This window comes from Rhopalosiphum padi, chromosome 2 (assembly GCF_020882245.1).
Source record: "Rhopalosiphum padi isolate XX-2018 chromosome 2, ASM2088224v1, whole genome shotgun sequence".
NCBI classification, from domain to species: Eukaryota; Metazoa; Arthropoda; class Insecta; order Hemiptera; family Aphididae; genus Rhopalosiphum; species Rhopalosiphum padi.
The window spans coordinates 36,348,255-36,363,399 of NC_083598.1; the positions used below are offsets into that span (position 1 = coordinate 36,348,255).

The following is a 15,145-nucleotide window of genomic DNA, read 5'->3' on the forward strand; positions in this document are numbered from 1 at the left end:
AAATTTTTTCGTCATAGACATATTTAATATTTTTTTAGGTATTGTCTAATTGTATGTACTTGTTAATTACTAAAAAAATTTATGATTTGCGTTTTGGACTATAAGCCCCCCCCCTCCCAAAAAAAAAATTAAATCCTGGATCCGCCACTGGTTGTTCCTATCACGAAAATATTTTAATATTTTTAAATACATGTATCTATACGTAGCTATTAAAATTAATTAAAATTAATAATTAATAATTATAATTGAAAATAAGAAAATAGAAAAAATATATAGATAATAAATAATAATATAATGTACTAATGTGTATAATATATAATGTCTACAAAAATTTTTAAATTTTTAAAATAAATATTAATTATATAAAATATTTTGTATTTGTATTTTAGGACTTTTTGTCTGGCTATAAAAACTGAATCCAGACCTTTAGTCCAACTTTTTTTTAAAACGGACTTTTGACCGATTACCAAAAAAAACCTATGCAAACATGCAAGATAAATTATCTAAAATAAGTAATGATGATGGCTTAACACAACGGTTTTTTATGCAAATGTAGTAATTTATACGGTGCGCCTAAACTAAATTTTTTTCAAATTTAAAATATTAATATTGAAGTTGTAGGAGCTAGGGAAAGTTAAAAATCGTGTTAATTTCACCTGTGCTAACGTTAATAACGAAACATTTTGTACTTCGGCTGATGTCACGGCGTGGCTTATCCCACTTCTAAAATTTCATAATTGCTAAATGAGGCAACCTGTATAATCTATAAACCTTGAGGGTAGGGTAGGTAATACCATGATTAAAAATATAATTAATATATTACTCTATAGTCTATACAATTAATTAAATTGATGTCACTGCTGGATCACTGGTAATATTGTGGTATCAGACGTGTTGTCATTTTTCGGACAACTGCACTATAGACGTAATACTCTATGAACTGCGCCCGATTTTGTGCTGTTATCTACTTTCATTATAATCAATTGATAACAGCATGTGTTTATAACAAATATTATTATCTATTAATATTAATATCTTAAATCGTGGACTGTGATTGAAATTGTAGTCAGGAATATGAGGTGGTTGAAATATTGAATCATTGTCAAAAAAATAATATATGGCTAATACTTAATAATAAATGTAAATTAAATAAACAATAGTTAACTTACTTAAAATTTGAGCGTGTTGCATCATCGCTAGAATTAGTAATTACAACTATTGCAGTTACAAAGAAGACAACCAAATTACTCACCGATACAGTTTGTAGTTATTTACATACCTACTAAAATAAATACATTACCATATCTATTATCTTATTAATACTCAATAGACTTGTTGTAAGACGTACAATAGTTTATATCAAGATGATGCGCTATGATGAAGGTGAACTCACAGACCATAGGCCGTGTGCAGGCATTAGAGCGGATCTCAAGATGTGTTTGTTGGAATCAGACTGTTGTAAAATAGTAAATAATTAATTTTGTCCTATAAAAAGTCCTAATGTTGTAATGGGTATTAATTATAATTTTTAGGAAAGAAAATTGCCCAAAGACTGCTTGAAAGAGAAAAAATGTCCACCAGAATGTTTGGCATTACAAAATACATTTTTTGAATGCAAGAGATCACTTGTAAGTGATAAGTTGATTTAGTTAAATAGATAATATTTTGTAACCAAATTTGAATAACTTATATTGATACATTCATTAGTAGGTATTGGTTTTTATAACATTTGAAATTAGATAAGTATATTTTATAATCTTTCCTTAAATAGTGTGAAATAAATGTGCTAAAATATATAATTAAAATTATAGAATATGAAAAAAATGAAATAACTAAATAGCTAATTTATTAAACACTACACAAATTTAAAAATGTTCTATTTATCATTAAGAACTTTGAATCAAATTTCTAAAAACTTAATGAATCTATCAATACATCATTTTAATAATTTGGATTTTATAGTATGCAATTGGCAACTGTTTAAAAACAAGTTTATTAATTTATTTGACTGTTAATTTTTAAAATATGGTCAATTTTTGAATAAAAAACAAGTAAAAATGCAAAAATATCTCAGTTTCAAAAATAGCCTACTAATTGCCAAATATGCAACATCTTGTGTCATGGAACTAATTTTATACTTACACATTAATTATTATCAAGCTTATGATATAAAGTATCAAATGCTAGTAAATCTTTCCTGTTTAAAAATACTACAATACATTAATTATTGCATTGCTAAATAATCGTAGGCTTATTAATATTAACTATCAAATGTATTTTGCTTAGAAGTATAATTGTATTAACTGTAATATCTATTTTTAAACTATATTTGTTAAATCATAACTATTATATTATGCTATACTAATATCTAATATTTAAATAATTTTAATTCAGTTGGACAACAGACAGCGATTCAGAGGAAGAAAAGGCTACTAACAGTGTACATGATAATATATAAATTTCAAGATGTGAAGACTCTCTGATATTTATATATATATATATATATATATATATATTGTAGTTATTTTCATTTCAGTTGTTAAAAATAAAGTTATTCAAAATTAGTTTTTACACTTTAATTTGTATAGATTTTAATAACAAAACATTTAAAATATTTTAAATATACAAGTTATTAAAAAATTATATTTTGTATAAATAAATAAATACATATAAAACAATACATTTATAGAGATCTAAATTATTTTTAGTCTCACTCAGTCATTATTTTCTTTTAAAACTCCACAATTCTTTAGCTACATTCTTTTGTCTATCAGTTCCTAATTCATTTACAAATGGAATAATGTCTAACAATATGTCTTTTGGAGATTCATGTACATCATCAAACCATCCTTTAATATCCTTATACATTTGTATATCATTAGTATATTGGAAATGTTTAGGCTTAATAATAGGTCTAAATGTTTTGATGGGTTTTTCATTTGCCAACATTAGTCCTCTGACAGCTACTGATAATGATGACAAACTAATATCATATATAGAAACACCAAACATAAAATCTGAACTTAACATTACATCAGCGGCACTGATTGCATCAGCTCCTTTGCAAATATCAGTTAAACTCGAGAAGCGAGTTAAATAGTTTTCTTGAAGAAACCCCAAAACTGTACTTGGTTGCATTGCAAAATTTTCAACCAGGTTATCAGGGTTATGAGTAAATTTAAATTTGAGTGGTGAGTTAATCACCTCTCTCTTGGGATATATAACACGACCAATAGAATGAAATAAATCTAGGCTCTGGTCCATTGAAGCAGTAGAACACTTTTTACTGATTTTGTTTTGGACATTCATACAAATAAAACTTAAATTTATTATTGATGCTCTCAGATCCCCGTTAGTCTCATCATATATAGCATTCATTTCTGTAGAATTAGGTATCCTTAATAATTTATTCTTCTGTTGTTCAGATTTGACAATTTGTTCCAATACAGACAGGACAGATTTTTTAGTGATTGGGTTGAATTTGATTTGTTGCACTTTCAATTTTTCTGAGATTTCTGTAGAAAATAGATCACGTATAATTTTTTCGTTGTTAATTATAAACACAATGGGAAATTGTGAGAGTGCATTAAAACGCATCATAATATCATGAAACTCATCTGGTTTATCTAGGAAAATATTAGGAATATCTTTAATCAACAAAAATTGACTATTAGAAACACCACATTTTAAACTACGGTATCTTGTTGCACCCCAAATAAAATCTTGGAACTTGTCTTGTATATTTTGGTAACAATAACTGTTAGTGCACTGATCATAAATTGGTTCAATAGTCATAGGGGTTATCCATTCTAAACAAATGAAACCACACTGTTTGGCAATTACTTTTACTGCAGTTGCTTTAGCACATCCCGTTGGTCCAGTAACAAGTAAGATTTTACTTTTAATCAACAAATTGCTATTTAAATTTTCAAACCAATGTTTTACTTCTTTTACTTTACCATTATGTACAGCTAATTTAGAAACAGACTGAGGAGTGTAAATAGTACACCAATCAGAATTTTTATTTTCACTTTGAGAAAGAGGCCTTTTTTTACTAGATTGCTTCAATAACTTTATTGTTGATGGAATCTCTTCAAAAGATGGTTTAATCCATGCTTTTTTTTCAGGACTCATTATCTAAGAAATTAAATTTAAAATTTCAATATTTTGTAAAACAATAATTAATTCAATATTTTAATAATAATAAATAACATTGAATTAAGATGCATAAATATACAGTTGTTTTAATCTTAAAATAATTAAAACAGTTAATTAATCTATAATAAAGAGACTAATACTTACTGTTTTCAAATTTGTAAATAAATACTATTATTTGTCATCAAATAATTTTGATTAAAAATACTAATAAATAGATTAATGAATTAAAATTAAAAAATTAGTAATAATCATAGGATTACTTCAAAAATCATACTGTTTTAATAATTTAAAAATTGGAATCATTTCAATATATAATATGTTATCATCTTGCAGTACCTATTAAAATATTGTTATCAATACCGAGACTGATGTTATTATTATCACAATTCCGTGTTATTACTGTTATTACTTATTAGCACGGACGTACATACGTACATATTACGTACATATACGTACATATACGTGCTTATTAGCATAGATCACAGATAAAAAGAACACATTTATTCTATATATCAGCTGTGGTTATTAGCACCCACAGATATATAAACATATATATATATACTATATAGTATATATTTTTATATTTCTGTGTTAGCACTAAGATAGTAAGCACGAATTAAAATATATTTTAATTCGTGATAGTAAGATATCTTAGCTGTTAAATCGTTAGATGGTATTTACCGTATTTATTACTTATTATTATAATATTATATTACTTTATAGCATTTTATCCTTTTTTTTATTTCCATTTTATCTTTAGACCTCATGCTTTATAGTAGGTATATATATATATAACATAACCACGAATATAGGTCTATAATAGTCTAAAGATAATTGATATTGTCATATTGATTAGGATACCGATTTGAAGATTCAAATTCATATCAAAATTAACTAAGGTAATAAATTCCTAAATTTAAAACCGTACTAACAATAAACAATTGACTAATTTGAGAATAATAAAGTTAGGTATTAAATTATTGGATGCGTATTTTATATTAGCAGTAACAGACTTTATTATGTTAAATCGATATAATATTGTAAATTAGTAAATTATTATACTTGCTTGTAGATATTCACATTTTCATATTTTAATTTAGTAGTTATTTGTTTTGAAAAGGTGGTAAGACGTTATTTGTCCAAATAACTTGATTTGTATTGTAAAAAACTAATGTTCTCTTTATAATTTCAAGTTCTTCAGTTACTGTGCTTAGTCGGAACTTTAACAACATATTTTCTTTTTCTAAAATAAATAATTTCAATGCCATCTAAAAAAAAATAACACAGTGTATCATTATTAATTGTGTAGGTATAACACAATATTAATTGATGTACAATAGTTATGAATTAGGTAAATTATGTCCAAAAAATCAAATTATTTTATTTTAGTATTATATACAAGTAGGTAGATAATATTTTTAGAATATTATTTCTAACCAGTGGCGGCTTGAGTCTTCATAACTCAAGGAGCAAGTTTTTAAACAACCCACCCACCAACTACATTTACTAAGACCAATGTAACATTTTTAGGTTCTTCTTTAGTTAAATTTCTCATTAACTTTTACAATTTATTATATAAATACACTTATTTTTTACTTGAATGATCAATCTTCTGTTATGAATTATGAATAAACCTGTTAAACATTTAAACTTAAAACATTTTTTCCCCCATTTTTGAGGTAGGAGCAGTCGCTCCTAGTATTCTTATAGCAAGCCGCCCTTGTTTCTAACTATATAAATCTATAAATAAACTGTCGTTTTCTTGCCTCAAATAAAAAATAAATCCTACTATATTACATTAGACTATGATGGTCGATGGATACCTACTAGCTTTCAAAAAACTCAAATGTTTTTGCGGACTCTCGTCTACTAGGTAACATAAAAATGTAACGATTTAGATTTAATTGATGCAAATCTTATTAAGAAAAAAGTATAAAATGTACTATTCTAAGTTAAATTAATTTGTATATTATAAAAAAAAAATTATTAAGTATATAGGTACAAAACTACAATCATATAATTTAATATTAATTAATGACATTTCGTTTATTGTAGATGAAAATACCTATAACGGAATTTATTTTTATAAGTATATTATAAGTTTTTTAAGGAATGGGATGAAAATGGTTGCAAACTGGGAAGTGCCTGCTGGCAGCGGAAAATCTCTGAATACGCCATTGAGTATATTTTTGACTTTGTATGCGATATTTAATATTAGCTTTTCTAAAAAAAAGATTGTTATTTGTTGATTTTGGATAATGTTTTCATATATTATATTATAATTATTATAAAATATTGATCTGCAGAATTCAACGTAGGGGCTAAGCCGCTAAGCTAACTCCTCAAACACTAATCGCATCAGAACTTAATCGAAATGTCTTCACCACTCATTTCTCAGATTGTGTAGGTACTATAATAATACATTTAAAAAATATATATATTATATTATGTAATATATATACCAATATACGTGTACCTACATACAACTTAAATCAAAATCTATTAAAAAACTTACTTCATTGTCTCTTCTACGTTTGGCCTCTCTGGACTTTTTAGCTGCCATGTTGTTTCTTTTTCTCTTTTCGTAATACTTTGCGTCTTTTTTTTCTCTCGGAGTATCTTTCTTTAGACGTCGGAGTTGAGTTAATTGCACACTATATATTTTACAAGTGCACTCATGGTCATGTAATTTGTCATTTTCTAAAAAAGAATTTAATTTAATTATATAGGTTTTAAAAAATATATAGTACAATGAATGATGAGAAAAAATGGGTACCTACTACTATAATTATTTTGTATACAGGACGGACAATTTGTTCTAGAGTTATTTCCACCAAAACTCAATGAATCCATTCAGTTGCACGATTTTATACTTCGTTTTATAGGATATACCTACTGGAAACTGCGTTTTGCTGCCAATAATAAACATTAAAATAAATATTACATAGCTATAAACAGTTATTTATAAATTGGTAATACTAAATCATTCACTATACAGGGTGATTCACGCCAAGCATCTTTACCCCTATTTTTTTTATTCAGTAATGAATATATTCAAATTCTGATCTTTGGAATTTTTGAATATCAAGAATGACCTTATTTTCAAATACTTAGATTTTGTATAAGTAGTATTAAGTACCATTTAATCTCCTTAAATAAATTTTCCATCTTGACAACCCTGTGGTAATATAAACGTTTATTTAAATAAGAATCTCCTATATAATAGTTTATTACATAGATGATATTTAAAAAAAAATTGTATATATAATATATGTCCGAATTGAGATTTGAACAATTAATTTATGAGTTATTAACTTTTATGTATTAAGGATATAAAAATATGTCATTAGAATAATAGGTTTGAAAGACATGGAAACTATATTATACTAAGATATATATATATATATATTTATATATATATAAATATATCAACATATACTTATTAAAGATTGTCTTAGTATAATATAATAGATTAAATTTGAATTTTACATGTATTTTATAGTTTTGCTTAACTATATTTAAGGATTATTATCTTTATAGTATATACATTATAACAACTTAGAAACTATTCGTTCAAATTTTGATTTATATACATCAAAATTAAAAAAAACTATCTGCTCCATAATTTATAGTACAAATTATTGGTTTTCAATTGAAAAAAAAAAATTTGTATCGATAGGACACTAAATGGTATAAAATTTTAAGTATATGAAAATATGTTCCTTTTAATTAGGTATATTTAAAAATTCTAAAAACTAGAATTCGAATAAAATTATTATTAAAAGAAAAAATATTAGGTTAGCTTGAAAAATAAAAATTACCCTATGTAAAACAATAAAACCATTAAAAACCGATAGATGTAAATATACGTAATATATTATTAATTTTAATGTAAACTACACTACTGTAGTATAGGCTATTAAGTAATAAATGTAAACATATCTATTCATATTGATAATTAATAATTATACATATACTATAATACTATAATACTATTACACTATAATATATAATTAAATGATTTAATGATTATATATCTACTGTTACTTGATTTTCTAAAATGAAATAAAAACAAGGAGGAGAAAGGTTTGAACACCCAAAATTGTCTTTCATGTGTAAATCACTATAATATATTTAATTATGTAGGATCGTTGTATGATATATAGATTTATAAACACTAAACAGGTATCTTGTAGGTATCTAAATGAATAAATGTAAAGTCGTATATAGCTATGCTTTTATCTTATATAGGTATTTTAAGGACTAAAGCTGTTTATATTAATTTAGTCTTTGAAATTAATAAAATTATATACAAACCAAAAGTTAAATTCATATAACAGTTATACTATTATAGTAGTTTCTATGTTGAACTTGGAAACGTTAGAACCTAATAATAAAATACAACATTTTAACAAATATTTGCCATTTGAATGACTATATTTTAATATACCAACTTGCGAAATCGGTAAGCACGAATTCGGCTATATCAGCAATGTTATATACTATATTAAATATTTATGAGTGACTGTCAACTGTACAGTACTGTGAATGAAAGTAAATAGTGGTACCGTATACAATTTAGGAATCAGCGATACTGACTGCTTGTTCGGTAGCAATATTTTGCTTTATTTTGTACTATAATATTTATTTTATTCTCATAAATATAAATGTATTTTTACTTAATTACATATTATATTTTAACGTCATTTTTGTACCTACTTCTATGTATATTTAAATTTAAATTAATAATATCTGTATAGTTTGTACTATATAATAATATATGTATATATAATGTTATATTATTGTAGTACCTACCTATTTTATCGTTTATAACTATAAACGATGACTATAGCCAGGTGCATAATAATATGTCAGCTTACACGCGAACGCATGCAAATTATCAGTCGTGAAACCAAACACCATAATCATTAGTAACTAGATTTAAATTACTTCCTACTAATTTCATAGTTTGAGGGATAGACATTGTATATTTGATAATTTACTTTACCACTTTTCACTGTTATAATGGGATGGCAATATTTTCCAACGTCTGTACACAATAGCATTTATCGACGGTGACATCGAAAAATAACATGACATTTAATAATTACCAATTTACCCTATTTCTATTATAAATATATTTTATGAGTTTTACAAATCACATAACGTTCATCAAAAAAGATTCAATGACTATATTTTATAACAAACGCCCACAGTAGGTATTATTTATTTATCAGCCATCCTATAATATTATTCTATACAACGCATTATATGATGCATAATACTATAATAATAGGTACCTACATAATATTTAAAATGCATATATGATATTATATTCAGTCCTATTTAATAAATTATTGTTAGTTTTTACCTTATCAAAAAAAAAATTTAATTATAAGTATATTTTTAATCGTATTACTTTATGCATATTTTATAATTCTAGACTCTAGCATACAGTTACAAGGCAAAGACGCCCGTAGATTTTTCATGAATCAGTGCAGCTATAATTTTAGGAGCCCATGATAGGTACCCCAAAATTAATTATAGATACCTACTGGACAGTGGACACTGCTAATCATGATGTTTCATCAATTTTTAATATCTCGATATTATTGTCGTATACGTCACGCGATGGTTTGACATATAGAATAGGTATCTCGGTATCCAATTCCCAAACCGTCAAACAAGTAGTATCGATACCTGCGGTAAGCGCTTACTCAACAATTGAACAATCATTTATGGTGACTAAGATAATGAGTACTGCGTAAAAGACAATTTAATAAGACCTCGCAGGGTTTATACGTTATAACTCTAAGGTTGCTTTACTCTCAAACAACTGACCACGATAACGAGTACTGGAAGAGAAATAAGGTATTATAGTGTTTTGCTATTTTCTAGTAGTGTTTACTCGCCACAAACGCTTTATGGTATGTACCTCGATATGAGATTAAAAACAATAGTTATATTAATCGAAATAAAATAAATATATAATGGCACAATGAAACAATAATTAAAAGATATTAAAATAAACAGTTGTTAGCCGTAACACACCACGACTGCCCGATTGCTCCGTTCTTGTCGTCGCCAATTTCATTATTCATTTTTGTTGAACCGGCATTTATTGACTCCCGCTCCGTATATAAAATAATATTTCGTTATATATACAACATTAAAACATTATAAACTTAAAATATTTGATACTTTCAGTTTTTACGTTTTTCTTGATAGAAGTTTGAATAGTTTGAAGTTGAAACAAGTTGTTGCCTGACAATGCTGGCACATACCCAGTTAAACCATTAAAGTTGTTATTCCTATTTCATAATTTTAGATTCAGTAAACAATAAGAAACGGCTATTGTTATTCATATTCAAATCAAAGCTTTAATTAGGTATTTATAAGTATTATCAGGCTGAAATAGATATTTTATTATTGAAATGTGAAATAAATTTATACATGTTATATCAATTTGGTTTGTGTATATAAGGTTGCATTAAATTTGAAAAGAAAACCATTTCATTTTTTAATTGCGATCTGCACTCCATTAATGTCTAGTTAGCTGTTTAACTGGAAGAATAGATGTTTGCGTAAGTCATTATTCATATTATTATGAGAAATTAAATTAACATTTAAAACTAAAGAAATATTAATTATGATGGATAATCTGATAACCAGAAGACATAATATTCTCGCATATTTTATTCCCAAATGCTCAATGCATAATACTATAACTAAGTCATAGATTAATTATGTATATACTTATACCTATATTAATAGTATTAGTCCAAGACTGGTTCAACAAAAAATGCTCATTTGGTTAACCAAATGAGCAATATTGGTTAACCAAATGAGCAAAAATAAATAACCTTTTTTTTTACCTAATGAGCATTTTTGGTTAACCAAAACAGCATTCTTGTTAAACCAATTATTTTAACCAAATGAGCAATCTTGGTTAACTAAATGCGCAATTAAGGTTAACCAATTGAGCAAAAATGAATAACCAAATGAGCAATTTTGGGTAACCAAATGAGCAATATTGATTAACCAAAAGAGCAAACTTGGTTAACCAATTGAGCATTTTTGGTTAACCTAATGAGCATTCTTGGTTAACCAAATGCGCAATTTCGGTCAATCAAAAAAGCCAAAATGAATAACCAAAAGAGCAATCATGGTTAAACAATTTTTTAACCAAATGCGCAATTAAGGTTAATCAAATGAGCAAAAATGAATAACCAAAAGATCAATTTTGGGTAACCAAATGAGCAATATTGATTAACCAAATAACCAATATTGATTAATCAATTTTGCAATTTTATTTTTATATTAATTTTAAATAAAAATGTTAAAAAGAAAAAAATATCTTGATTCTGCTTAAGTTGTTGTACTAATTTGAAATCTAACTAACTACATAAATTTCAATATTTTTTTTTTTTAATTTTATTAGATATATACAATCTATACCCAAAGGCATAATAAGAATATGTGCTACATTATATTAAAAAAACATGAATAGGGTGAGGGAAGAAACCATCCAGTGATTGCACTATACGTGGAACTATATATTCTTTTTAATTATTATTGTCTATTTTTTTTTTATCGTTAATCGAGAAGATCTCTGCACCAGTTTCTTTTTAAACGCTGTGGTGGGTTTCCAACAAATTTCAATATAATTATATTTATTGTAAAGAATTGTATGCAATGTCTTCATTATTTATGCACACCAGTACACCACCTACGATGAACTTCACTCTTAACTCAGAACCCAATTGTGATGGCCTTAAAAAATCCCGAGTAGATAAACTATACACAATATTGCTATAACTTAATTTGTTTTTATAATCTTGTAACCTAAGTAAGTCTATCAACCATCAAGTCAAAGATTTATTGAAATAAATATGATACATCTAGTGATAATACTGTAGATACAGTATATCCTGTATATCTACTATTAGTAGGCTACTAACCTACTCAACACTCCTTTCTATACACACCACCGTGTAGGTACACATTACATATTGACCATATTGTACAAAATTAGAATCTTTATAAAGTTTAAGCATCCTCTCGAAATCTAGAAAATCGTTAAATTCGTCACCTAGACCTAATTTCATATTGAGTACAAACTTCAAAATTAAAAAAAAAATTAAATATAGTTAATTTTCGATAGTTTATCTTGTCTAAAATTACTAATTAGCATTTAAATATGAAATATTATTATATCTAATGCTCATGCGCATTAATAATTCGGCCAATTCGGGTATCGAATATATACATGGATGGGACCGTGTACGCTTTATCTACCCGGATATCTAGACACAGCGTGTCCGTGGTATCAATAACTATATCTTTTTTATCATAAAATACAAAAACAATGCTTTCATTATTGAGCATTTGAAACACTCAAATACTAATACATAAATATATTTATTTTTATTTAGAACTTTTGAAGATTGTTTTAAATTTATAAAACTATAAAAGTAATAATTTAATTGTTTTATAATAATTTCTTACCATGTCGAAGATATTTACTCCAACTAATCAAATTCGTCTCACTAATGTGGCTGTTGTTCGGATGAAAAAAAATGGTAAACGATTCGAAATAGCGTGCTATAAGAATAAAGTAGTTTCGTGGAGGAATGGCATGTATGTTAACACCAACTATAATACTTTTGTTTAAACAAGATTAAATATTTGTTTACTTTTTTTGCTTTTATAGTGAAAAAGATATTGATGAGGTGTTACAAACACATTCGGTATTCACTAATGTATCCAAAGGCCAGGTGGCCAAAAAGGAAGATTTACAAAAGATTTTTGACACTGATAACTCAACAGATATTTGCAGACATATATTAGAGAAAGGAGAGTTACAGATTTCTGATAAAGAAAGATCTGCTCAATTGGATGCGTCTTACAAAGATATTGCCACTATTGTTGCAGGTAATAAATAAATTAGAAAATTAATAAAAAAAATACAATTTAGTATTAAATGATATTATTTTTATTTCCAGATAAATGTGTTAACCCAGAAACAAAAAGACCTTATTCTGTAACTATGATAGAAAAAGCAATGAAAGATGTACATTATTCAGTAAAACCGAATAGAAATTCAAAACAACAAGTAAATACTAATTACTTGGCAGACTTCTGATATTCCTAATTATTAATAAACACTAAATAATAAACTTGTTATGGACATTTAACAGGCTCTTGAAGTCATACGTTTAATCAAGACTGTGCTTCCACTTGATAGAGCTATGATGAGGCTAAAAGTTGAATCATCAAGCAAAGATGCAAAAAAATTGAAGGAAAAATTTGTTGCTTTAGCATCATCTGTAGAGTCAGAAAATTGGGATTCTGGAGAAATTACTTTGGTATTAGAAAAAATATTGTAAAAAATCTATTTAACATTAATATGATAATTTGTGTTATTGTGTAGATACTACTTATTGATCCTGGAAACTATAGGCAAATAGATGAACTTGTGAGATCGGATTCTAAAGGTACCACTCAAATGGAAGTTCTTAGTTTAAAAGAAGTTGTAGAAGGAGACAGTTTTTTAGATTAAAAGCTTTATGCTATTATTTTCTGTAAAAATTAATCAATTATCATTTATGTATTACTGTTATATATTTTTTTGAAGAACTGATAATTTATAATTGGTTATTTTATTAAATTTAAAACCAATTAATAAGTATGTGTAATGTGTATACTGTTAATATAATGCATAAGTCATAAAATTTAGTATTTAAAAAAAAAACAATTTAACACAGTTTGAAATGTTTGAATTTTATAAACTTTTTGAATTAAGATGACATTTTTAGATTTTGAATGAAGTGAATTGAAGAATATGTTTTAATATTACAATTTATTTTTCTATTAGCTATAATTAAAACTTGAAATAATAATCTAAAGATTGCCGTACGAATAAACTCATAAGAATTGTGATGCAGTAAAACATCAGTGTCACAAACAAGAAGACAAGTACCCAAAAAATAAAACTATGAAAGTAGTTCTAATACACATATTTATCATTAAAGACATTATACTGATAACTGACACCATATAGGTATACAACTATATAACCTTTGTAAAGAATTTATTCAAAAAACAATGTAGTTATAAAATACATTTTATACAAAAAATTTTCCAACAAATTTCAAAAACTGTTAAAAATTTGGAAATCGGGGAATGCAAAATATTTGTTTAAAACCTAGTCCACTCCCATGGTATGGTCCGTGTTACTGTGTTAGTAAAATCTGTTGTAGTCAGTAGGGTAGACAATGATTGTCTACCCAAAAATATCAAATAATTTAGTTTTAAAAATTAGTTGTTTATTAAATGCTACTATACTACATAAGTATTTTATTTTTTCATAATTTTATAAATAAAATGTTGATTACACTGATTCGTTTCGTCTCTACAGTGTCTGTGTGAGTAGTGAATAATAAATATAATATGTACAGTTTTATTTATATCTTAATCTTATCTATACTGTAATTGCTGTTTCGTCGTCGCCACTCGCCGTCGGATCGGTGAGACATTTAGAGACATATTGAATTGTGTCTCACTATTGATGACTTACGGGCCACGGGCGTATGACATGATAAACGAGGGACGTATTGGGGTATTACCAAAATTATATGTATGAAAGAGATGTCTCAACGTAATATTTTAATAATTTAATTGCATTCCGACTGTGGTTTAGTGCCTTATACAGTTATACACATGTGTAATGTTTTTTATTTTTAAATAAATTTTATATAACAACATTTTTTTAGTTGTCTTGTTGTCCTTGTCTACTAAAATTGTTTATGCGCCACCACTGGTTATAGTACAACCCTATTACTATTCAGTATGTAATGTATTTATATAATATAATGTAAGCCTCTCCAGTCTCCTGTTAATTTAACTGGATCTCTGTTAAACCGTCTAGTATCAATTAATAACTATTGTAATATTATTATTTACTATATATGTAATATGTCAGCGA

The 15,145-nt window shown here is 26.1% G+C and overlaps 4 protein-coding genes across 7 annotated transcripts; 2 read left to right on the top strand and 2 right to left on the bottom strand.

Annotated features, from left to right (window-relative positions):
• The first annotated feature begins 1,024 nt into the window (after nucleotides 1–1,024).
• Nucleotides 1,025–2,682, top strand: LOC132919561 (cytochrome c oxidase assembly factor 5). 4 transcript variants are annotated; one of them, XM_060981256.1, is made up of 4 exons: nucleotides 1,025–1,263; nucleotides 1,354–1,466; nucleotides 1,533–1,628; nucleotides 2,395–2,682. In XM_060981256.1, exons 2-4 carry the CDS (start codon nucleotides 1,365–1,367, stop codon nucleotides 2,434–2,436), a joined length of 240 nt encoding a protein of 79 aa, XP_060837239.1. In that variant the 5' UTR covers nucleotides 1,025–1,263; nucleotides 1,354–1,364; the 3' UTR covers nucleotides 2,437–2,682. The 4 variants fall into 4 exon arrangements, with proteins under 4 accessions (XP_060837239.1, XP_060837238.1, XP_060837237.1 ...); XM_060981255.1 differs by having other exon boundaries at nucleotides 1,025–1,259; XM_060981254.1 differs by having other exon boundaries at nucleotides 1,026–1,263; nucleotides 1,331–1,466.
• On the bottom strand, nucleotides 2,624–4,483 carry LOC132919557 (cell cycle checkpoint protein RAD17). Its single transcript, XM_060981245.1, has 2 exons — nucleotides 4,303–4,483; nucleotides 2,624–4,137 (listed from the first exon to the last, which is right to left on the bottom strand). The coding sequence occupies exon 2, from the start codon at nucleotides 4,132–4,134 to the stop codon at nucleotides 2,722–2,724; it is 1,413 nt and encodes a 470-aa protein (XP_060837228.1). The 5' UTR covers nucleotides 4,135–4,137; nucleotides 4,303–4,483; the 3' UTR covers nucleotides 2,624–2,721.
• Nucleotides 4,484–5,225: 742 nt separating this feature from the next.
• Nucleotides 5,226–8,618, bottom strand: LOC132922437 (transcription factor ces-2-like). The gene is made up of 4 exons (XM_060985953.1): nucleotides 8,476–8,618; nucleotides 6,939–7,070; nucleotides 6,674–6,858; nucleotides 5,226–5,426 (listed from the first exon to the last, which is right to left on the bottom strand). The coding sequence occupies exons 2-4, from the start codon at nucleotides 7,009–7,011 to the stop codon at nucleotides 5,262–5,264; spliced, it is 423 nt and encodes a 140-aa protein (XP_060841936.1). The 5' UTR covers nucleotides 7,012–7,070; nucleotides 8,476–8,618; the 3' UTR covers nucleotides 5,226–5,261.
• Nucleotides 8,619–12,525: 3,907 nt separating this feature from the next.
• Nucleotides 12,526–14,924, top strand: LOC132922535 (ribosome maturation protein SBDS). Its single transcript, XM_060986103.1, has 5 exons — nucleotides 12,526–12,798; nucleotides 12,872–13,092; nucleotides 13,164–13,273; nucleotides 13,359–13,526; nucleotides 13,592–14,924. The coding sequence occupies exons 1-5, from the start codon at nucleotides 12,668–12,670 to the stop codon at nucleotides 13,718–13,720; spliced, it is 759 nt and encodes a 252-aa protein (XP_060842086.1). The 5' UTR covers nucleotides 12,526–12,667; the 3' UTR covers nucleotides 13,721–14,924.
• Nucleotides 14,925–15,145: the final 221 nt, after the last annotated feature.

Bases quoted from the DNA above. Each gene is read 5' to 3' on its own strand.
- LOC132919561 (XM_060981256.1), top strand. From the start codon at position 1,365: ATGATGCGCTATGATGAAGGTGAACTCACAGACCATAGGCCGTGTGCA. The intron at 1,467-1,532 runs GTAAATAATTAA...TATAATTTTTAG, and splicing joins AATCAGACTGTTGTAAAATA to GAAAGAAAATTGCCCAAAGA. The intron at 1,629-2,394 runs GTAAGTGATAAG...ATTTTAATTCAG, and splicing joins TTGAATGCAAGAGATCACTT to TTGGACAACAGACAGCGATT.
- LOC132919557 (XM_060981245.1), bottom strand. From the start codon at position 4,134: ATGAGTCCTGAAAAAAAAGCATGGATTAAACCATCTTTTGAAGAGATT.
- LOC132922437 (XM_060985953.1), bottom strand. From the start codon at position 7,011: ATGGATTCATTGAGTTTTGGTGGAAATAACTCTAGAACAAATTGTCCG. The intron at 6,859-6,938 runs GTAGGTACCCAT...ATTCTTTTTTAG, and splicing joins TATACAAAATAATTATAGTA to AAAATGACAAATTACATGAC. The intron at 5,427-6,673 runs GTAAGTTTTTTA...ATTTTTTTTTAG, and splicing joins AACGTAGAAGAGACAATGAA to ATGGCATTGAAATTATTTAT.
- LOC132922535 (XM_060986103.1), top strand. From the start codon at position 12,668: ATGTCGAAGATATTTACTCCAACTAATCAAATTCGTCTCACTAATGTG. The intron at 13,093-13,163 runs GTAATAAATAAA...TTTTATTTCCAG, and splicing joins TATTGCCACTATTGTTGCAG to ATAAATGTGTTAACCCAGAA. The intron at 13,527-13,591 runs GTATTAGAAAAA...GTTATTGTGTAG, and splicing joins ATTCTGGAGAAATTACTTTG to ATACTACTTATTGATCCTGG.